The following is a 22280-nucleotide window of genomic DNA, read 5'->3' as shown; positions in this document are numbered from 1 at the left end:
TTCACCAGCACAGACATACTCACTCTAGTCACTCTCTTTTATTCCGCTGTTATTATCTCGAGCCTGCAATCGCTCTGTTCTTTGCTTCTCCCGATCTTCTAGAAATCAGAATTGCATCAACCAAGTCGGAATGAAAGCAACTACCAAAGCGCTAGGCCTCCTGGCAGCTGCAGGCTCTGCTGCCGCATCATGGACCGATTGGTTCGATCCCGACACCACCGTCACGGCGACGATGACGAGAACCGTCGCGTACTGCCCATGCAATGGCGAGGTGAGGGTGAGTCCTGTTGGGAGCAACAAAGGACCGGTCTTCACGGCAACCACAACCACAGTTCCGGGCAAGACAATCACCAAAGCCGGACCCGTCGTTGTCGTGTTTGAAACCGGGGGTGTCACGACGACCAAGACCGGTATGGCTATCGAGCTGATCGTTCCACCTACGGACCCTGCAGGTTCAACGGTATATGTGACCAAGACGGTTTGGACAGGAGCTCAACCTACCAACGACCTCGCCTGGGTCGATTGGAATGACGATAATGCTGAAGACGGCGCAACATTGACCAGAACGCACACCGCAGAGACAACAGTCTACGAGGCCATTAGTGCGTTCCCTACTCAGACTGATGATGCATCCTGGTCTGATTGGGCTGCCACAACGAACACTCACACAGTCTACACGAACACAACCGTGACGGTGAGCCCAACTGGCCCCAGCACCAGCACAACGAGCAGTAACGGTGTTGGACCCATTGGTGGCTCCACAAGCACTTCCTCCACGAGCGTTTCCTCCACCAGCGCTTCGTCCAGTACCTCCGCCACAAGCGAAAGCAGCATCGGACCAATCGGCGGTTCTACCAGCACGTCCTCGAGCTCAACGAGCGCATCCAGTGCAAGCAGCGCAAGCACCACTAGCACTGGCGGTTCCATTATTCCCAGCAGTTCAATCTCATCAAGCAGCTCAAGCGTCGGAGCTAGCTCGAGCACCACGACCACCGTTGCACCAACCACTACATCTGCTGCATCCACGACCGTGGCATCCACCTCAACGACCACGTCAGCCAACGGTAGACTGCCAACCACCACCTTGAATGTCAGCAACATGGACTACCAGACGGGCATCCTTGCAGCCCACAATGTTCACCGAGCCAACCACTCGGCCGCTGATTTAACCTGGAACGCGCAGATGGCCACATACGCGGCAGAAACTGCTGCAAAGTGTGTTTATCAACACGATCTGTAAGTCATAAAACCGCTTCATCACCTGCTCATGGATACTAACGCTGCTCCAGTTCTCCCGGTGGTGGTGGTTATGGCCAAAACATTGGGGCTGGCTACACGCCTGCCCAAGTTCCGGCCATGATCGGCAATGATATGTACAATAGCGAGATGCCGTACTACCCATTGCCCTACGGGGTCGACAATCCCGACACCAGCAACTTCGGTTCCTGGGGACATTTCTCGCAGATCGTGTGGAAGAGTACCACTGGTGTCGGATGTGCCACTCAATTTTGCCCTACGCTACAGGGAGCCACTTTCACCAACTACTTCACTGTGTGCAACTACTATCCTCCCGGTAAGATTAGACTCCTTGTATTATGAGATGCCCAGTCGGCTAATCTTTCTTTTGGTAGGAAACATCGGTGGCGCGTACTCCAACGTTGGCGCTCCTCTTGGTCAGGATGTTGTTATCATCCAGACTTGAAGTGATGCGCAAATGCTTGTCAGGTTCATTCTGGTCTTTCGCAGATTACTTGTATTGTGAACAGGGAGCTGGTGGTCTTAGTCAGCAAGGCTGTGTCAGCATCGTTTCAACGTGACGTTATATTCGAACATGTATCAGCATTTTCTTGAATTTTGGGTAGCAGAGGAGTTACTCCCCACCGGAGGGTTGGAAGAGGAGGTTTACATTTGGGCCCAGGCTCACAGATCCATGCATAGTAGTAGTTGATAGGACAAACCAAAGAATTGATGAAACCAACAGCACGTATTCGAAGAGCCAGCCATGTCAAGCACTTTAGGAACTTTCGGGAATATAAAGTAACGAGCCATGCGTAGATTAGACCGTCTCCATCTACCTCAACTCCGAACACCATGCTCCTCAACATCGGGGTCGTGTCAGCGGACGTTTACGGTCTGAGATTATTAAGGCGAGCTTGAAGGTCATCATCTTCTCCACCGCCCCCTATCGCTTGTGCCACTCGCCCTTCCGGAACGGCCTGCTTCTGTATGCCTGTGGGGGTTTCACCAAGCTGGGAGGCATTAGTTCCTGTCTGGTACATGTTTCGGGGCAGGTCAAGAGCGAGCGCGGTCGAGGAGTGGGTAACTTACGGCGTTGTTCAGGTCTACGCCAATCTCGTCGAGAACCTGATTGACGACCTCTTCACCTTCCTCTTCGTCCTCGAGGCCCGTCACATCATCAATGGCGTCGTCCATCATCTCCTGTCTCTGGTCCATGATGTCGTTCTCTCGCTCGAACTCCATGGCTATCCGCTGCAATGCAGGCAGGTTCATCTGTCTGTTCATGCTGCCCAGTAGCATGGTGGCGCCTTTCATGGACTGCATCATTTGCTCGTTACTTCGCACCGTCTGTACGCGGCATGCAAGTGTTAGTTGTCGCATCCGCAAATTTAGAAAAGAAACGAAATGAAAAGTCAGGGGGGGCAGAACGAGACCTGTAATCTTAGAGAGATGGCCTGTAGCTGTGTCCGCATCTGGTAGAACTTCTGGATATATCGCCTTGTCCGGACCAGGTCTTTTGCTTGGATCTTGCACGCGCCGATCTGGCCGTTCTTTGCGCTCTTCTTGATGTCTGCGACCAGCTTCTTCTCTTGGTTTTCCAACTTGACTCTTTCCCGGTCGAGTTCACGTTGCGTCTTTTCGAGAGCCCGTTGGTGCTTGCGAAGCCGTTCGGCTGGCGTCATGCGCTTGCCAAAGGCCCATTCTATTATCTTTTGAGTGATAGATAATGCGGTTAGTGGGGTTACAATCGGCTGGGGGAGCGGTGTTGTTGCTCACATTCATGATTGAAAGTGCGCGGGAAAGGCACAGGTAGAAGGGCGAGGGAGATGACAAGCTCTTAGTGAGGGCGTCGAAGCCTGCGGTTGACTGCTGTGTTTCAAAGGTCGCCGGGCGATCTTGACGGTCGAGATGTTTATGGATGGAAGCCTTGGGATCCCGCAGTTGTAGCAAGCCAGTGACGTTGGGTGATGGCAACACTGTACGAGGCGCCACAGTGCGTCCAGGTACTCCGTATCCAGTAGACCCTACTCGTCCCTCGTAGGTACTCAGCAATGGAGTGACCCTAAGATTCTCTCAGCCAAACAACTGGCTGCGTGCCGACGGCTGGTGCGGCCAGAAACTCCGGGCGCTGGCTGCGCCTGATAGTAATTCCTTGCTGTACTAACTAGTTGACTTAGTCCCAGGGATTTTTGCCGCAGAGGAACAAACAATTACACCTGCGACCAACTCGTTCCTGAATCATTCACACTCAATCATCGATCACGTTCATTATCATCCTTATTATGGGCGCCTCTGCGCATCGCTTCCCGTCCACTGCCGCAAGTGCTGAATAAAGAGTCTTTGACTCCCGCCAACACCATGAGCCAGTCCTACTTCCCCGATCAAGGCTCCTCCTCGCGCAGTCCCCAAGACGAAGATGCATCAGACCACGCCAACTTCGACCACGAAATGGACTCTCCAGCCCCCATCCGCCCTCCTAACTACCGCCCAGAATACATGACCGTCGGATCTGGAGGACAGTCGTCTCATGCGGCCGCGTTGATGGAGCAGTTGGAACGAGATTCTGGATATGGCAGTATGCCGGGTGACGTGCAGCAGCAGGGTGGCGAGATGAGGACTTGGGAGAATGAACTGCTGCGAGATAGACCTACGCCAGCACATACTCCCCAGGTCGACGGGCAACCTGCGAAAATGTCCGAAACCGAGAAACGAGCCCTTGCCAGCCACGTTCATCAACTCTATTACAACCAGAATCGAGTGGCGCTCGCCAAAGCCATCAGTCAGACCGTAGAACTGCTGAAGCAATTACAGGAGATGAACACGCAGTGGCCGGCACATTACCCTTCCGTGCAAAGGTCCGAAGACGACCGGCACCCGCAGAGACCGGCCTTGACCCAGGCCCAGTCAACTCGGGACGAGTCCGATTTATCGAGAGAGGTCTTTCTCAAGAATCGTCCCGGGGCGCTCAGGCGAGCCGGTACATCGATTGGGGAAGACACAACAGCCGAGTCGAGCTCGCAGGCGCACCAGAGAAGGACGCCTGAACCCCGATTGATCACTCCACAGATTGCACAGGAGTTCTCCATCCTCAAGCTGGATCTAAAGGTTGGCGCACTGTCGCAGACTGAACTGGTTCATTCGCTGGAAAAGAAGTCGATTGCTTCCCTGCTGGATGGAAAGATCAGCCAGAGCGTGCGCCACCTCCTCGCCCTTCGGGATCGGATAGAGGATACTTCAAGCAAGGTGCTGGTAACGGGTGACCTCAATGCTGGGAAGTCGACGTTCTGCAACGCATTGTTACGGCGCAAGATCCTTCCCGAAGATCAACAGCCCTGTACCAGCATCTTCTGTGAAGTCTTGGATGCGAAGGAGAATGGTGGACATGAAGAAGTCCACGCCGTCCACAAGGATTCAATCTACAATCGAAACGATGAGAGTACCTACGATGCCTACTCGTTACAAGAGCTGGAAAAGATTGTCGTGGACAATGACAGGTATATGCAATGTAAGGTCTACGTCAGAGATGTCCGGACAATCGATCAATCGCTGCTGAACAATGGTGTCGTTGATATCGCCCTGATAGACGCACCTGGTCTAAATTCAGACTCGGTCAAGACGACAGCAGTTTTCGCGCGTCAGGAAGAAATTGACGTTGTCGTCTTTGTGGTCTCGGCGGCAAATCACTTCACACTCTCTGCCAAGGAGTTTATATGGCAAGCTGCACATGAGAAGGCATATATCTTTATGGTGGTGAATGGATTCGACAACATCAGAGACAAAGAGCGATGTCAAAAGATGATTCTCGACCAGCTCGCCAAGCTCAGCCCGCAGACATTCAAAGAAGCACAAGAATTGGTGCACTTCGTGTCCAGCAACGCCATTCCCACGCAACCTTCATTACCGCCTAGTGGAGACGACGGCGGCGCAAGCGGGTCTGGACCTTCACATCCTCCGGATGGTGACGATGGTGATGACGATTCTGGAAAGGGTAAAGGCAAGGACAAAGAAAAGGTGCAAGACTTTGAGGTTTTGGAAGGAGCTCTTCGCAGATTTGTTCTTGAGAAACGAGCACGGTCGAAGCTAGCGCCTGCCAAAACCTATCTGATGAACTGCTTGGGCGATATGAATGTCCTAGCAACCGTCAACCGGGACGTCGCACAAGCTGAATTGGAGAGAGTCTCCAAGGCTCTCGACGAAATCGAACCCGAATTTGAGGACAAGCAGAAGCACCGAAGTATAATCTCGGAACAGATTGAGAAAGATATTGATTCCACGGCGTCGAACGTGTACAACCATACAAGGGCGACCTTGTCCAGTACAATCGCCAATGTGGGCAAGGAAAATCACGGTATCGAGTACCCAGGTCTGTGGTCAGCTTTCCAATATGCGGAGGATCTTCGAATCGCCATGCTCGGCCAGATCTCTGCGGCGGTCACCAACTGCGAATCCTACGGTCGAGCCAAGACGGTAGAGGGTGTCAGCATGATCAAGTCTCTAGGGCTGTTGCATGTCGGTGAAAGCTATGAAAATCTCAGTTTCCAAGCAGACAAAATGTTCCAGCGACGGAAAGATGCCCTCGTGCGATCGGTGGACACGGATATTGAGATCTGGGACTTCTTCGACATTGCAGGCTTGTGGGAGCGACAAGAGAAGACCGTGGGAACCGGCCTCGCTTTGACAGTCATGGGCACTGTCGGTACCAGAGCTGTTGGTGGTGTTGGCTGGGTTGATGGTGCTTTCGGCGCAGCAAAGATTCTGGGCAGCCAGAACTTGCGGAGGTTGTTTGTTCCTGGAGTGGTTGCTGCTGGTAAGTATTCTTCATTTTCGTTCATTATGGAAGAAAATCTCTGACATATATCGCAGCTGTTCTCACCGTCGCCTATGTTTTGTCAAACATCCCACAGACACTCCCTCCCCGACTAGCGTCGAAACTTTCTGCCACTCTCGCCGAGATGGACTATACCCACAGCAATGCCAACCGCATCGCCGCCGAAGTGCGACGTGTGCTCCGCTACCCAGCACAACGATTAACGACAGACCTCACTCAAGGTGTGGAGGAGCTGAGGCAAAAGAAGGAAGACGTGACCAAGATCAAGCGTGAAAGCGAGGTGGCCAGGAAGTACTTTGGCAACCTCGTCAGGGACTCTTCAGAAACTCGACGACGGGTGTCTTCAATTGACCTTGAAGGCTTACCGGGACCTGTCGGTGCATATGCCTGATTCGGTGTCTTACGGAAGTAACAAGGACAGAAACACGAACGAGAAAAATGAGGTCTGCATGATATCGCTTTTGTCCCGTTGCGCTCGTTTATATATATCCCTCTTCTCCACTTGTCTCTCCATAGCAAACGCCTACTAGGTAGGCAGATAGCCTCTGTTCACGAATCATTAGCGACCAAACAAGGAATTTGCACTGTGTCCCTAAGTTACCTACAACTAGATACTTGTAAAAGGAAAAGCTAGTTATCTAAAGACTCAGGTGTCTCCAGGAATTCGCTGGCGAGGGTTGAAGACGAGGTTGAAACCGAATTGTGGGTTGAAGGTGGGAGTGGGAGTGAAAATAATATTCATTTATCCTCGGACGTGAGGTAGATCAGCGTATTCGCAATCATACAGCTTTTGAGCGTTTATGGGCCTTCCATACCAAGGCTTGACTCAGGACATCGATTCGAGGACATCGAAGGCTACTCAAAATACCTGTTCATCAATTTAGTTGAGAACCAACTACTAGCTAGTGTCTGACTGTCCGTGAATTGAATCTATACCGCAGGCTGCAGTCGTACAGCACCTTATGACCGAGCACGGAGAATCAATGAGCGTCTCGGTCCTAAGAGGGCGGGACGTAGTAGAGTTGTGGTGATCACTACTGTGGTTTAAAAATCAGCGTGATTGTGCGCAGGGGATCAAACAGTGGTGCCTGGTGGTACCTCGCCTCACCTTACCTAAGGTAGGTACCTATAATGGCGACAGGTACACACATAATGTGAGGTGCCTATAAAGGTACCTAGAGTTCTAGTTAGATACGGAGGACCTTAGGTACCTGGGTAGATACTGTAGCTAGAGGTAGAGGTACCTGTAGGGACCCCAAGTGATCATTTCACAGGCATTCCAGGGAGCGAAATGTGCCGAAGCTACAGGTTATGCATGTGGAATATTACCTCGGTCCAGGCCTGTGGCTAAGCATAAAAAAGACCGACAAACCTCCTTAGTTATTCCCCCGGGCAAGCCTAGTGAGTGCTCGCTAGGCACCTTTAACACCCATTGACACTTACCTACAGTAGGTACACAGTACAGCGTACTTGTAGTTAAATACGCTTTGCATCAGAGACTCAAAATGCCTCAGAGGCACGCTCCCTCAAGTACCTTGGGTACTACCGAACCTAGTGCCTAAACGCGAGGCTATGCTGTCATGGACTCGCTCTTCATCCCAGACTCAGGCTTTGCAATATTAATAAATTGGTGCTAAGATCTTCCCCTCCACGTTCCTTCAAGCCATCTTCCCCCACATAATTAATTCCCTTTATCCCTCCTCTGTCCTACGGTACTACATCATTCCCACCCCTCCAGGCTCCTCTCGTCTCCTCTGGTTCTTCCTGGCTGCTCGCATTCCTCTTTGTGTTCCTGAATCTTTGAGCTGTGCGTGACCACCCAAGCCACAAATACAACATTGGCCAGGTCATCCTTCCACCTTGCGACCTCCTCTCACCCGCCCTACCACTCCTCCCAATCTCACGCTCCTCGTACGGCACTGGTGTGCCATTCCTCTGCCGCTGCCGTGGGACTCGACCGATCGAACTTGGCCTAACCTCGTCCCTAGCCGCCTGCGCCTCACTTTCAGCCAGTTGCATCACCTCGACTCGACTCAACCCAACTCGGCTCCTGTCCCTTCTCTGTTCCCAGGTGACCTCCTTGCTCCGTCGCTGTCACATCTGCCATCTCATCCGCCGCCCATCTCATCAAGCTTTTCAAGCTGGCGGGCACCACTGAGCGGAGAACCTCCACGCATGGAGGCTTTCTGAACCGCGTGTTTGGGAAGAAAGAGAAGGATGCCGACGGGGAATTTCCACAGTCTCGTTCCAGTACAGACGGCTCTGCCAATGTGACAGGGTCGCCCAACAGTCCCGTCCCCCTCAAAACCAGCGACCTAAACCACCAGTCCGAAACGCCCGCACGAAAGCTTACTGAAGACACAACCGCCTCGCCCAAAGACGAGCCGAAGAAGCGCAGGAGTAGTAGCGCCAAAGCGAAAGAAATATTCACCCAAGCCAAAAACTCGCTCATCCACGGAGACAAGGACGGACCGCAAACACCCATGCAAAAGCTATCCAAGACGGACGCCGCCTTGAGTGTGCCTCAAGGCTCGCTCAACAATTCGGCCGGCGAGTCTCGTCCGACACCCAACTCTTCCTTCTTGGTCGGAGTCACCGAGGACAAGAACAAGAAATGTCGCCGGACTATGGAAGACACCCATTCCTACCTCTATAACTTCCTGGGCACCCCGGCGCCCGTCTTGACTGAGAATGCGCTCACCCAGAAGAAATCCATCGAAGATCGAAACAGCTTGACATCGGTACCTTCGGAGCCTGCGCATCACGTGGTTGAGACTGACAATGGCTACTTTGCTATTTTCGACGGACACGCTGGGACCTTTGCCGCTGAATGGTGCGGAAAGAAATTACACATCATCTTGGAGGATTTGATGCGCAAACACCCCAACACACCCGTCCCAGAGCTGCTCGACCAAACCTATACCTCGGCTGACAACCAGTTGGAGAAACTGCCCCTGAAGAACAGTGGATGCACAGCCATTACCGCCGTGCTGAGATGGGAGGACCGAGTTCCCACCAACAATTCCGCGACCGGCTCGCAGGCGATCGCAGCATTAGCGGCGGCAGCAGCCAAAGAGGCGGAGAAGAACGAGAAGAACGAGAAAAAGGACGAGACGAACGAGGCCACGCCGCGCTCCAACTCGACGGCCGAGGCTGCAGCTGCAGCGATCCAAGAGGCCAAGACCAAGGCTACACGGCAGCGAGTTCTGTATACTGCCAACGTCGGAGATGCACGAATCGTGCTATGTCGAAACGGAAAAGCACTTCGCCTCTCATACGATCACAAGGGAATGGATGAAAACGAAGGCAGACGGATCACGAAAGCCGGCGGACTGATCCTGAACAATCGGGTGAATGGAGTGCTGGCTGTCACTCGCGCGCTGGGAGATTCTTACCTCAAAGACCTGGTCACCGGGCATCCGTATACCACAGAAACTGTCATTCAGCCTGATCAAGATGAGTTTTTAATCCTGGCCTGTGATGGGGTAAGTCTTGCCTTCTCGAGCTCGCAAAATCAGGGACGTTACTAACGACGGCATAGTTATGGGATGTTTGCTCTGATCAGGAGGCGGTGGACTTGGTCCGCAACGTGCAAGATCCTCAACAAGCCTCGAAAATGTTGGTCGATTATGCGCTTGCGCGATTCTCTACAGATAATCTGTCGGTGATGGTTGTCCGTTTCGATTCGAACAAACTGCAGCAGAACACCAAGATTGGCATCGGGGTGGAAGCGGAAGGTGATAAAGATAAGGGTGCTATTAGCGAAGCCGAGATGATAGTTTCGGAGGCCCGACGTCATTCTGGGGTGGTGGCAGAACACGCCATTTCGGACCAGGATTCAGAAGAGATCAGGCAGATGGTCATCCATGAGGCCGAGACCGAGGAGGAAGAACCTGGACCGGAACTGACGCCAGAAGGCAAGGACGAGGCGGAAAAGATCTTGTCTTCGAAAGATCACGATGTGGAGATGACGGACAAGAGTGGGTGACGGTGAAGCATGTCGCGTATATTGATGCATTTGCAATCCACGAGGCTCTTCCGAGAGGTTCATGACTGCACCTTCGACCCGAGAAGGAAGAAAAGGGCGAGGCCGCACATTCTCGGTCTTTTGAGGCCCATTTGGATGACTAAAACGGAGTCTGATGAATGTTGGGTTCTTTGAAGGTTATGAGAGTTCTCGGTCTCTATCATTTTGTTGAGGATTCGGGATCCGTTTGCATCTCCATAGAGGTTGAGGTCATTGTGGGTGGTTGTGACACCGCACAGGAGGCGAGTTTGAATACTGAATACAGAAAGGCTCTGGATACCTACCAACAGATGACGGGCAGACGAATGTTTTTGGAATGTATGCATCTTCTACACGTCTCAGTAGGCCTGAAGGAACAGACTTGGATAATTCGCTGAGTGATGAAGGATTCACGCATGACTTGAGGTGAGGTCTCTAGGTACCTCGTTAGTGTACCTTAGGTAGGGAGGTACAATAGGTAGGAAGACAAGGCTGCACAGGGGTTCGAGGCGATAAGAGTGGGATCCGGACCAAAGGTAGCTAGTTAGAAGACAGGCTGGTATACGAGTACCATGGGTGCATCGAATGGTGTGGATTCACAGATATTGTACCTTATGCAAGGGCAAAAGGCACATGGCAGATGGAAAATCGATGCTGCTTCATGACCGAAACGGCGGTTCGGGACCAACTTCCTTTTTGCCGGTGTGAATTGGAAAGAAAAAAGGCTGTACGGAGCTTTGATACCGACAATTAACTAGTTACTAGTGGTTGAGTTAGTGAGTTAGTGGCTACCTAGTTGGTTACCTGGTAGTAAACCATAATGAACCGAGTCCTCTGTACCCCGTAGAGTATCTACAGTACGTTGATTGACCGCTTGACGGTAACTAATCGAAATAACTGTTTTGTGGTTGGATCATATCGACGTTTTAGGAGTGAGAATCCGTGACCGGAGAAGCGAGAGCGTTGGGGCCTGCGGAAGATGTTTTAGGCGGCACCGGTAAAGCCGATAAGATTCAATTTAGGCGGCGTCAATTGGCGGCTTGGGGGGGCGACGGGAAGCCCATTACGGGCATCCGGAGAGCTGGACATCGGGCTCAGCTCCAGCTAATAATCAAAGTAACAGAGCCTGGAGAGTCCAAGGTAGAGAGCCTAAAGAGCCCACAAGGTTGCCTCCTTTAGGTACCTGTATTAGTTAGATCGCTTAGGGTTAGCTGGGTAGAGGCCTTAACTTACAGTTGGTCCGCACCAGTCGCGAATATCGACGACAGCCTCATCAAAACAAGCTCACAACCTCCATGGAGGCTCAACAAATCCTCCCAAAGCCCAGATAAGGGTCTAGATAACTCCAGGTCCTTGTGCAGTTCAAGCTGGCGAGGGAAGTCATGGGAACTCACTCGTCCGCTCAACACTCATGGCGAGATAGCATCTGGACCGCAGCCCACGAGTCTCTCTCTGCTCTCTGCTCAGTCACGAACTCACACATCACCACACCACGCACCGCTTATCAGGATCCATTCTCGTCTACCGGATACCAGGGGATCTCTGCAGACGACACTAGCCACCTTTTACTACAACGAGCAACGACGAGAACCCAGAAACTAGACTGCTTTGTAGACCACTAGACCCTACCGTAGACTCCACTGATTTCGTTTTGTTGGAGCCCATGTGGCATCCGCTGGTGCTGTCATCCGCGGGTCGCCATAAAAAAATATCCGTATCTCTTGTTTCTGCTGCTGCCAAAGCTACATAGTAGTCATAATAATCATCATCCTCTATACCGATACTCGCACTCATCAATCCTCTGTACCCTCGCGCCTCCTCCGGCGACTGCGATCGTTCACACCAGCTTGGCTACTTCTCCTAATGCTTTCCCCTTGACGCCTCTCGTTTCGTCCGACCCAACATCCCTCTCCTGCCGGCCATGGCGAGCAAAGTCGCCCTGCGCATGAAGCCCGTGAGCTTCTCGATTGCGTCACGCAGGTCGATATCCTCATCCCTTGCCTCAAGCTCCCTTCGTCGGGCAAAGCCATCATGCCCTGCGATCGCCCCCAAGACGCCGCAGTTCCTCCCTCGACCTCTTCTCCAGCAGTCCTTCCGTCGCACCTACGCAGATGCTCCTGAAGCCACCCTCTCCCCGACCCCGAAGCCGAAGAAGCGCTTCATGTTCTTACGCTTCATCTGGCGCGCCACCTATCTGTCGACGTTTGCTCTGATCGGATACACCGGATATCAAATCTGGGAAGGCAGGAATCCAGCAGAGCAGTTCGAGCCCGACCCGAGCAAGAAGACCCTGGTGATACTGGGTTCGTAGCTCCCGTGTTCTGACCCGTAGCTGAAAAATCACATGGCTGACACTTTTTGGGACCTCAGGTACCGGTTGGGGATCGGTCTCCTTGCTCAAGAACTTGGACACTGAAAACTACAATGTTATCGTCATCTCGCCTCGGAACTACTTCCTGTTCACGCCCCTGCTTCCCTCATGCACCACCGGCACTATCGAACACCGCTCGATCATGGAGCCCATCCGGAACATCCTGCGACACAAAAAGGCACGAGTGCAGTTCTACGAAGCTGAAGCCACAAAGGTCGACTACGAAAAGAAAATCGTCTATGCCAAAGATGACTCCGATATCAAAGGCGATGCGATAGAGACAGAAATTCCTTTCGATATGCTCGTCGTCGGTGTCGGTGCGGAAAATGCTACCTTTGGTATCCCCGGTGTTCGCGAACATGCTTGTTTCTTGAAGGAGGTCGGTGACGCCCAAAAGATCCGGAAGCAGATCATGGACTGCGTGGAAACTGCAACTTTCAAGGACCAACCCCCCGAGGAAATCAAGCGACTCTTGCACATGGTTGTGGTTGGCGGTGGTCCCACCGGAGTCGAGTTCGCCGGTGAGCTTCAGGATTTCTTCCAGGAAGATCTCCTCAAGTGGGTTCCGCAGATCAAGGACGACTTCCATGTCACCTTGGTCGAAGCCCTTCCCAATGTCCTGCCCATGTTCAGCAAACAGCTGATCGAGTACACCGAGTCATCTTTCAAGGAGGAACACATTGACATTCGCACAAAGACCATGGTCAAGAATGTCACCGATAAATACATCGAAGCCGAAGTAAACAAGCCAGATGGAACCAAGGCCCTCGAAAAGATCCCCTACGGTCTGCTCGTGTGGGCCACTGGTAACGCTCTCCGCCCTTTGGTCAAGGATCTCATGCAACAGATCCCTGCACAAAAGAACGCTCGCCGCGGTCTGGAAGTGAACGAGTATCTGGTTGTGAATGGCTCGGAAAACATCTGGGCCGTGGGTGACTGTGCCGTCGCCAACTACGCTCCCACCGCCCAGGTCGCAGCCCAGGAAGGTGCTTTCCTCGCCCGTCTCTTCAACACCATGGCCAAGACTGATGCCCTCGAAACCGAACTCAAGCAACTGTCGGCCAAGCAAGCCACGGCCAAGCCAGACGAACGTACCGTCATTCTGAACGAGATCAACGAGCGTCAACGACAGCTTCGCCGTATCAAGCAGATCGGTCCCTTTCAGTATTCGCATCAAGGATCTTTGGCCTACATTGGTGCCGAAAAGGCTGTGGCGGACGTGTCTTGGTTCAGCGGCAACATTGCCTCGGGTGGTACCATGACTTATCTGTTCTGGAAGAGTGCCTATTTGAGCATGTGCTTTAGCAGTAAGTTTTCTTTTTGTCTTTTGAATTGGTGGAGTTGTAGAGACTATGATTGACCACTAACACTTTTTTCTTTCCGCAGCACGAAATCGTATTCTGGTTGCTTTCGACTGGGTCAAGGCCAAGTTCTTTGGCCGTGACGTGTCCCGAGAGTAATCAATATCATGGCCAAGAATAGTTTCAATTTCCCTTACCCAGGCTCTATCCATTACCTTGATAGCAAGGCAAGGGAAGGCAAAAGAGACAGGCACGTGCCATCGACTCCGCTGTATTAGGTATTTGGGATTATTGTTTTTTTTTTCTGGGAACTTGGTATGAAAGCGTCGAGTCTGGCCAGCTGAGGAAAAGAATGAGAAAAGGAAGGGATGCACCACGTCTAGTAAGGTTAGTAGGCTATGAATAGGGATAGATATGCGATGGAGATTCTTATCTTCCTTGTTTTTTCCTGCTTTGCTTTGCGCGTTCTTTTCTTTTCTTTTATTGTTCTCTGGTCCCTATTTTTCCGTTCTGTGTTCTGTGTATAAGAGGGAGAGAGTAAAGGGGGAAGAAGCAAGGGGGTTTTGATGCCGGGAGGGGAGGGTTGTACAGGGTCAGTAGGCATTGTTATTCTTTTGTGTACGATAGAAACCTGTAGGTGGTTATCATCCCACCGTAAGGGGGGGGCACCTTTGAATATCTTACGGTGGCTCTACCGAATACCTGCACTCGAGAACGAGAACAACCCCCCCCCCCTCCTGCCCGTCAGGTAAGGGTATACAGTATGGTAATGTTGCCATGTTTATCACAAGTACCACTTTTGGATTATTCCTCGACGGTTGTCGGGGGTTGACCACCCAAGGCTCCTCCATCAATGCCGGGGCCATTCATTCCATCACGACGGACTCGTCAAAGCAGCATGCCGGGCCCGGCAGCCGCGGGGAAAACCGACGATCGGTAATGTAGTTATTGTAGTTACTGTAGCTCCTGTGCTAACTACAATACCCGTTTCGGGCCAGAGGTGGGCAATTGTATTTTTTTTTTTGACCCCACAGTTTTTTCCATCCACAGTACACTCATCAATGTCTCGGACTGTGCCAACGGCCAAGTATGGTGAGAATGAGCGTTCACACCATGAAGATCTGTGTTTTGCCTCGATCGCTTGAGCAGCCGGGGACCGTGCTTTCTAACTAACTAGTGCTTGATCTGCACCGCAATCCGGTTCGTCATGAACCTTGAGATGTCCCCAATCAAGAAGCATCCGACGACGGACAAGACCCCAAATGGGATACTGACATACCAGACATACCTGAGCGCATCTGCGTATCCCCAGCGGCTGCCAACCGTCGCCGCCTGGAGAATCGCGGGGGTGACACCTGTGACGTTGGCGGCGGTTGCCGGGGCCGTGAGAAAACTGGCGACGAACTCGGCGACCGACGACTCGGGGAGGCCAGCCTGAACCGCATATGCACCGACCGTCGTCGGGAGTTTGGATGTCAGTTTCTCCGTGAAGACGTTGTAGTAGATGGAATAGCCGATCGAGCCGCCGACAAATCTGATCGTGAGTGTCAGGGCCGTTGCCGTTGCGATCAGGGAGTCAGGGCAGGCCGTCATGGCAATGGTCGCCGAGGGCACGATCACTCCTCCAATCCCGAAGCCCGCGACAGTTGCCAGCGCCACAGCGAGTCCTGGGTTGTCGGGCTTGACGGCGGCCATGCTTCCGGTGAAGGCGGCTACGACCGGAGGAATCAGCACATGTTTCAGTCCGTCATCGTTGTCGGCCGACATTCACTTACTCATGAGAACGCACGAGACCAGCAGAATCTCACGGTTGTGGCCCTTGAGGATGGTGAGTGCCGCATTCATCACACTGGCGCCCACGGTGATGGCAATCGAGTACCCAAGGCCTTTGACTCCGACTTGGATGGGACTGCGTTGCGCGCCGGTCAGCATCTCTGGTTGTCAGCGAACGGCGGGAAAGGCAAACCGTACTCGGGATCAAAGACCGTGGAGTATGTGAGAGGTGCAAAGTTGATCATGGAGTAGAAATTCATTCCAGACACGAACGCCACAGCCAGTGCGATGGCGACGACGCGCTGGCCCGCGAACAAATCTCGAGGGACCATTGGGTATTTGGCCCCTTTCCACTCCCAGACCACGAACGCCGCGATCAAAGCGGCGCCAATGAACAGCATACATAACACGTATGCACTCACCCAAGGGCGGGACGACCCCCCGGACTGAAGCGCCACGAGGCTGTCCGACATAGTCAGTCAGGAAACCACAAGAGTAACGACGGTTGACTCACAAGAGGATAATTCCCGTGATTGAGAGAAAAGCTCCAATGTAGTCGATCCTTTTCGCAATTTCCAACCGGCTCAGTCTGCCCTTCCTCAGAATGCGAGAATCCGGGAAGTAGAATAACAGGACTCCCACAAAGAAGATTCCGTTGTATATACTGATCAATTTGCAGGTCAGTCCATTGCTCTTCGGCAAGGGTGAGATGGAGAGAACATGTGCCTACAGAGTGATCCACATTCCCCATTTCCAGGTGGCATGCGCAGAGAGCAGCTGGGAGTACAGGACGTATGGGAAGAACGGTGCTGAAAGTCTCGATCAGCTGCTTGATCCTTTACCTCTAATTGTTTTTCTTGCAAGGCCCCACGCCGAGGTTGGGGGGTTTTCTCACCGATGAAGAAGGTGACGCAGGCCAGGTAGATGCCACGCTTCTTGACCGGCACGAGCTCTGCAACACTGGAAGACGCAACCGTCAGCTCCTCCAGCAAGGAGGCCAACCGCCCTGCATTCAATGGTCGACTTACCCAGCAAGTGCTGTGAGCTCGCCTATGGCAGCACCACCGCCGGCCAGGGTCATCCCCGCGACTGCTTGTGCAAACGATTTAGTCGTTGCTGTGAGGATCACACCCAATAGGATGAGAGATGATCCCAGAATCGAAATGTTGCGCTTCCCGAACATGTCCTGCAGGTAGCCACAGAAGGGGCACACGGCGGCTAGAGCGAGCGAGTTGGCCACAGGGATCCAGCCGGCCGAGGCAGACCCCAGGTCCGCAGCAATGTAAGTCAAACTCCCTGGAACAGAGGAGTCAGAAGGAGATGATCCGGGGTCGAAAACGTGTGTGGCTCACCTCCTACGAAATACAGAGGGATTTGAGAACCTGTCCCTCGAACGAAGTCGGTTTTCGTCAGCCGCAAGTCTCAACCGCGCCATCGACGAAACCTTCGTGTGCCCTTGTCTTTACAACCCGGGCATGAAGGAGGTAGGGACTTACCGACATAGACACCGCACAAAGAGACCGTGGCTATGATCTGCTTCCAGGTCCAGTTGACATGTCCGTCAGAATCATCATTCTTGACAACCTGCGCTGACTCGTCATCCACGCCCGTGATCCCCTGATGCTTAGAGGAAATCTGGGCCTCCTCCTCCTTGTGCATAACCTCGGACTTTTGGTCGGGTGGGCTTTCCATGTCGTTCTCCCTACTCTGACAATGTGTCGCGTCGTGAACGGCTGCCTGGCCAAATGATCAACGTCAATGGGGTTAAAAGGGATGGTATAAGCACTGGACCCCGGGGAGCATCAAGCAGAGATTGAACCGAGATCTTATATACATGAAAGTCTAAACGGGGGTTAGAGAAGATGGGCACCCTGACTCTGTACAGGCACGATGCCCCGTGGGGAAATGGCACCAAGTGGAGTGGACGCAAACCAGGACCCCGGACACTATGTCTTGCGTAAGAGCGTGCTGTAGACACCAGAGAAACAGGGACGAGTCGGTTGATTCTGAGTCATGAAGAGGCATTGCCATCATTAGTCCCATCCCGGGATGACTTGGAAGATTTGTTCAATGTCAGTACCGTATACAGGGTAAACTCATGAGAGCACCCAATACATGGCGACGTGCTTCCTGACATCTCATTCGCGTCTCGAATCACGGCAGAGCGTAGCCGAGTCGCTGGCGGATTCGCAATTTGTCAGTGTGGGAGACCACCATTGCTGAAATACGAAGTATACTACCGATGACGGAGAAATAGCTTACTCGCCCTTCGTAAAGATGCCTCTCCAGAATCTCCTAGCCCACACAGCAACGAGACCCACCTCTCTCTCCACAGTGCTTTCTGTGCAGACCGCTCCTTGGCGTTCCACTCCTATCCACCTGGTATAGATGCTCCAACATTGCAAAGAGTCCCTCGGCAAGCGACTTATATCGCGCCCACAACTTAATAACCACCTCCTCCCAAAGTGCACAGCCGAGGCCGACACGACAAATGCCGCGCCCTTTAAATTCTCTTGTCCCCTGTCCGGCAATGTTTTGTGCGGTGCCAGGTCCCGTCAGAAGTAAAGGCTGCTGAGACAGAGGCAGAAGCCGACAGCCAGAAAGAGAAAACATGGCGTCCCAAGAAGGCCGGAACATCGTCGTCACCGGCTCAGCGTCTGGGATAGGCCTAGCAACAACGCTTCTCCTGGCCGCACGTGGCGCCACCGTCTGGACAGTCGACATGGCCCAAGCCCCCGCGGATGAGTTGAAGCCGTGGATCGAGAAGGGCAAAGTTCACTTCGAGGGCGGTATCGATACCTCTGACCGAGCGACTGCGAGGAGATACATTGCCGACGTGGTCAGTCGGGCGGGCCGGCTTGACGGCCTCGTCAACAACGCTGGGATCGGATTATTCGAGGGCCCCATCGCCTCGGACGAGGCCTACGATCGCATGATCGCCGTCAACATCGGCGGCGTGTGGAACTACGGCACCGCGGCTCTGCGGGCGATGCAGGTCCAGAAACCCCTGGGCCCCTTCAACTCGAGAGGCAGCATTGTCAACATTGCCAGCGGTGCCGGCCTCAGGGGCGTGAGCGGGCTGGCCGTCTACTGCGCGACCAAGCACGCCGTCATCGGGCTGTCGCGGGCGTGGCAGGAAGATTTTGGCAAGTTTGGCATTCGTACCAATTCCGTCGCTCCTGGTACGTCGTTTTTCGCATTTCTCTGTCCCCCTGTACAAGTACGGAGGCACGGCCATTCATCACGCGTGGTTGTTCACCGATGCAGCAGTTCGGCCCCGTTATCATCCCCCCTCCCTCCTCAGGCTTACGTGTATGACTGGACCTGGACTGACCGTCGAAAACACCATCCATGTAGGCACCACCGCCACAGCTGCATTCAAGGTCCGCGTGAAAGAGGAGGAGGGGTTCCTCGAAACCCTCCCCTCTAATCCGCTTGGTCGTGTCGCGGAACCCTCCGAGATCGCCAATGCCGTGGCGTTTCTCCTATCTGACGAATCGAGTTATGTTGCGGGTGAAGTCCTCGCGGTATCCGGGGGCCACAGTTGAGCTTGGGAGCTCTTGAGATAGAAGAGAGGCAAACGTGGAGAACAATATGCAAGTCACACGCGCTGAGGAGGACACCAACCAAACCAAAGCATCGTGGACGCAAAAATTCGTATTTACACTGCATAAGTGATATAGATGAGGGGCTCGTCATGCACATTTTAGAAGCGAGATGTGCGACCACAATATCCATCAATGCCAATATGGTCACGATAAATCTTGTCAATGCCTTGTACCTGTACCTAGATGAATCGTCACCAAAATCTGGCAGTGCTTACCACACCCAGAGAAGAAAGATAACATGACGGTATATTCCACGGTGATGGGTGTTTCAATCCCTAGAGCAACTCACCTTCCTCTGCCGAAGACATGGTGTGGGAATGCAGGCTCGGCTCCTGTGCAACAGGAGAATTGTCGACATCACCTTGACTCGTGCCCACTGACAGACATAAACATACAGCAAAGCTGATTGGCAGCCTCGATGCAAAGAATGGGTTCGCCAGTATGAGCTCGCATACTTCGATGAAAAATCCATCAGCGTATTGCTCGAGCGTATTCTCGAGCGTCCTTCTCATCTCTGACCCCAGCGTTATCTGCGGTTCGACTCTAGCGAATCAGCTTCATCTTCCTCTGCGGGGCCCCAAGGGAGGGGGGGGGAGGGCTGGGATAGTAATCCCTCGCTGACTGTCCCTCTATTATTCTCCACCCATCACGACGTGTCTCGCGCGGGCTCCGTCATGCACATACGAGTAGTCGCTCCCTCTGGATTCTCCACGTCGGTAATCCTGGGGGACATCCTCTACCCTCAACCCTGCTTTTTGTTTTCTAGGCAGAGTCTTTGGAGTATGCCCACTTAGAGAGAGCGTGGACATCGGATTGTGGGACACAAAACACCTGCGAACAGCCTGACCATCTCTTCTTGTGTGATGGAGAACCTCTCCTCATTGTCCGTCTCCTGCCTCGGCTGTTGATCAACAAAGTCGCAGCCCATGGAACCAGAAACGACGAGCGCAGCCCGAGTCAGTACTCACATGAGCACGGGAGGACTAACGGCACCATTTGTCATTCTCTTTATTCTGCGTACGATCGTTTCTGTAGTAAGGGCTGGGATCAAAAGTGCGAACCATACCGCTGCGTGTCCGGATTCTTCCTATTTACCTGCAATCAATCGCCGGGCCCTGTCTTTGTCCACTCTGTTTGAGGAAGTTCATTTCGTTGCCAGCCCAGCCGTCCCCCCCTTTCGACATCGCCACCATGATCTCAAAAGTGGTCGATCAATGCGATGTGCTCCCACAGTACCACTCAGAACCACGCAAGATCAAGATCATCCACGTTGGTGCGGGTGCGTCGGGCCTGTTACTGGCGTACAAGGCGAAGAGGTGGCTGAGCAATTATGAGTTGATCTGCTACGAGAAGTGAGCTCCTCCTCAGATCTGGTCTTCAAAAAAAAAACACCTCTGGTCCATGTTGTCTCTGCGGGTCCCGATCGCTGACCTCTTGACTTTTTCACATACACACACAGAAACCCTTCCATCGGCGGCACTTGGTGGGAAAACAGGTACCCCGGTTGTGCATGCGACATCCCCGCCCACACCTACACCTATTCCTTCGAGCCGTCGACCGAATGGTCGGGCTTCTACTCGTATTCGGACGAGATCCAGACGTATTTTGAGCGCTTTCACGACAATCACAAGTTGGCCCCTTACATTCGGCTCAACACGGAAGTCCTGAGTGCGACGTGGGACGAAGCCTCGGCGGAATGTGAGTGTTCCTGCGCCCTTCGCCCTTGGCCCTTCTTCAGCCGGGGATAGGCAATCAGTCATTTCAAGGTCTCGCACAGCCACAAAGTATACTATATGACATGTGAAGCCACCTCTTTTTCTTCTGACAATGTGGGGTTTCTCAACCGCAACAGGGATTGTCGAGCTGAAGAAGAGTGATGACGGCAAAATATTCACGACCCGCTGCAACGTCTTGATCAACGGCTCTGGTGTGGTGAACAAGTGGAAGTGTGAGTGTCGCTTTCTCCTGATTTTTCCTCAAGAGGGAGTCCGTGTCTCATCGTGACAAAATCCCGTACAGGGCCCGCGATCGAAGGACTTTCGTCTTATAAAGGCCAACTCTTGCACAGTGCCAACTGGGACACGTCGGCCACCTGGCAAGGGAAGAAGGTGGCTGTGTTAGGAACTGGATCCAGCTCGGTCCAGATGGTGCCTCATTTGGCCAAAGGTGAGTTCAAATGACGATGTATCGTCAGCTGGGATGTTGGCACAACCCCGTTCCCTTTGTTTTCAATATGAAAAAAAAGAAAACCTGCGGGAAAAAAAAACCAAGAATAGAAAAGCAATGGATGGTGTATACTAACTGCAAAGTCGTCGTGCATATATATGGGACTGGCTGACGGGCTGACTGGCTGACTGACGCTGGGAAAACACAGGGGCCGAGAATCTGACGGTCTTCGCACGCAACATGACCTGGATCGCGCCTCAGATTGCCAGCGACGTACAGCAGATCGACGTGGATTCTCAGAAGCCCGCGGCGGCGGGCAAACACCACTACGTCGAGGCCGAGAAGCGGCGGTTCCGCGACGACCCGGAGTTCCATCTGCGGTATCGCAAACGACTCGAATCCGCCCTCACCGAGATGTTTCCCCTGTTCCTCCGCGGCACGAGCCTCAACCTCCAGGCGCGAGAGGGCATGCGTGCCAGCATGCTCGCCCGCATCGGCCCCGGCCACGAAGAGCTCAAGCGGAAATTCATCCCCCAGTGGTCTCCTGGCTGCCGGAGACTGACTCCCGGGGAAGGCTACCTGGAGACTCTGGTGCAGGACCACGTGCGCGTCGTGCACGAGGAAATCTCGCACTTCACCGAGACCGGCATCGTCACGGCGAGCGGGGAGGAGATGGCCTTCGACATGGTCGCCTGCGCGACGGGCTTTGACATCGCTTACGTCCCCCATTTCCGCATCACCGGCGTCGACGGCGCCGTCATGCAGGAGGAATGGAAGGAGACACCGAACATTTACCTCAGTATCACGGCGCCAAAGTTCCCCAATTACTTTGTCGTCAATGGGCCGACGGGGAACTGGGGACAAGGCTGTGCATTGCCATCGGTGAGTTGTGCCATCTCTCGCATCTTTCCCTTTCTCTCTCTCTCTCTCTCTCTCTCTTTCTCTCTCTCTCTCTCTCTCTCTCTCTCTCTCTCTCTCTCTCTCTCTC

At 53.2% G+C, this 22280-nt stretch overlaps 8 protein-coding genes across 8 annotated transcripts in view; 6 read left to right on the top strand and 2 right to left on the bottom strand.

The window, feature by feature from the left end:
- Window positions 1–130: 130 nt before the first annotated feature.
- On the top strand, window positions 131–1702 carry PV08_02167 (uncharacterized protein; the record flags this gene model as incomplete). The annotated part of the gene is made up of 3 exons (XM_016376527.1): window positions 131–1236; window positions 1290–1573; window positions 1632–1702. The coding sequence occupies 3 exons, from the start codon at window positions 131–133 to the stop codon at window positions 1700–1702; spliced, it is 1461 nt and encodes a 486-aa protein (XP_016241803.1).
- A 424-nt stretch (window positions 1703–2126) lies between these two features.
- Window positions 2127–3021, bottom strand: PV08_02166 (uncharacterized protein; the record flags this gene model as incomplete). The annotated part of the gene is made up of 4 exons (XM_016376526.1): window positions 2127–2249; window positions 2329–2586; window positions 2673–2948; window positions 3016–3021. 4 exons carry the CDS (start codon window positions 3019–3021, stop codon window positions 2127–2129), a joined length of 663 nt encoding a protein of 220 aa, XP_016241802.1.
- A 576-nt stretch (window positions 3022–3597) lies between these two features.
- On the top strand, window positions 3598–6458 carry PV08_02165 (uncharacterized protein; the record flags this gene model as incomplete). The annotated part of the gene is made up of 2 exons (XM_016376525.1): window positions 3598–6046; window positions 6103–6458. 2 exons carry the CDS (start codon window positions 3598–3600, stop codon window positions 6456–6458), a joined length of 2805 nt encoding a protein of 934 aa, XP_016241801.1.
- Window positions 6459–8550: 2092 nt separating this feature from the next.
- On the top strand, window positions 8551–10055 carry PV08_02164 (uncharacterized protein; the record flags this gene model as incomplete). Its single annotated transcript, XM_016376524.1, has 2 exons — window positions 8551–9552; window positions 9609–10055. 2 exons carry the CDS (start codon window positions 8551–8553, stop codon window positions 10053–10055), a joined length of 1449 nt encoding a protein of 482 aa, XP_016241800.1.
- A 1939-nt stretch (window positions 10056–11994) lies between these two features.
- PV08_02163 (uncharacterized protein) lies at window positions 11995–13904 on the top strand (the record flags this gene model as incomplete). Its single annotated transcript, XM_016376523.1, has 3 exons — window positions 11995–12376; window positions 12444–13751; window positions 13831–13904. The coding sequence occupies 3 exons, from the start codon at window positions 11995–11997 to the stop codon at window positions 13902–13904; spliced, it is 1764 nt and encodes a 587-aa protein (XP_016241799.1).
- A 1014-nt stretch (window positions 13905–14918) lies between these two features.
- Window positions 14919–17210, bottom strand: PV08_02162 (uncharacterized protein; the record flags this gene model as incomplete). The annotated part of the gene is made up of 8 exons (XM_016376522.1): window positions 14919–15457; window positions 15521–15654; window positions 15717–15980; window positions 16033–16182; window positions 16249–16327; window positions 16414–16478; window positions 16547–16814; window positions 17015–17210. 8 exons carry the CDS (start codon window positions 17208–17210, stop codon window positions 14919–14921), a joined length of 1695 nt encoding a protein of 564 aa, XP_016241798.1.
- Window positions 17211–18129: 919 nt separating this feature from the next.
- PV08_02161 (uncharacterized protein) lies at window positions 18130–19066 on the top strand (the record flags this gene model as incomplete). The annotated part of the gene is made up of 2 exons (XM_016376521.1): window positions 18130–18700; window positions 18876–19066. The coding sequence occupies 2 exons, from the start codon at window positions 18130–18132 to the stop codon at window positions 19064–19066; spliced, it is 762 nt and encodes a 253-aa protein (XP_016241797.1).
- A 1251-nt stretch (window positions 19067–20317) lies between these two features.
- Window positions 20318–22280, top strand: part of PV08_02160 (uncharacterized protein) — a gene marked incomplete at both ends in the record, with an annotated part of 2689 nt that continues 726 nt past the window's right edge. The window contains 5 exons of the mRNA XM_016376520.1: window positions 20318–20478; window positions 20586–20824; window positions 20979–21074; window positions 21146–21292; window positions 21501–22174. Of these exons, the coding sequence (XP_016241796.1) occupies window positions 20318–20478; window positions 20586–20824; window positions 20979–21074; window positions 21146–21292; window positions 21501–22174 (1317 nt within the window). The remainder of the gene's footprint in view (window positions 20479–20585; window positions 20825–20978; window positions 21075–21145; window positions 21293–21500; window positions 22175–22280) is intronic.

This window comes from Exophiala spinifera (assembly GCF_000836115.1).
Source record: "Exophiala spinifera strain CBS 89968 unplaced genomic scaffold supercont1.1, whole genome shotgun sequence".
NCBI lineage: Eukaryota > Fungi > Ascomycota > Eurotiomycetes > Chaetothyriales > Herpotrichiellaceae > Exophiala > Exophiala spinifera.
The sequence above is the reverse complement of the archived record's forward strand: the minus strand, read 5'-3'. Positions and strand labels throughout refer to the sequence as shown.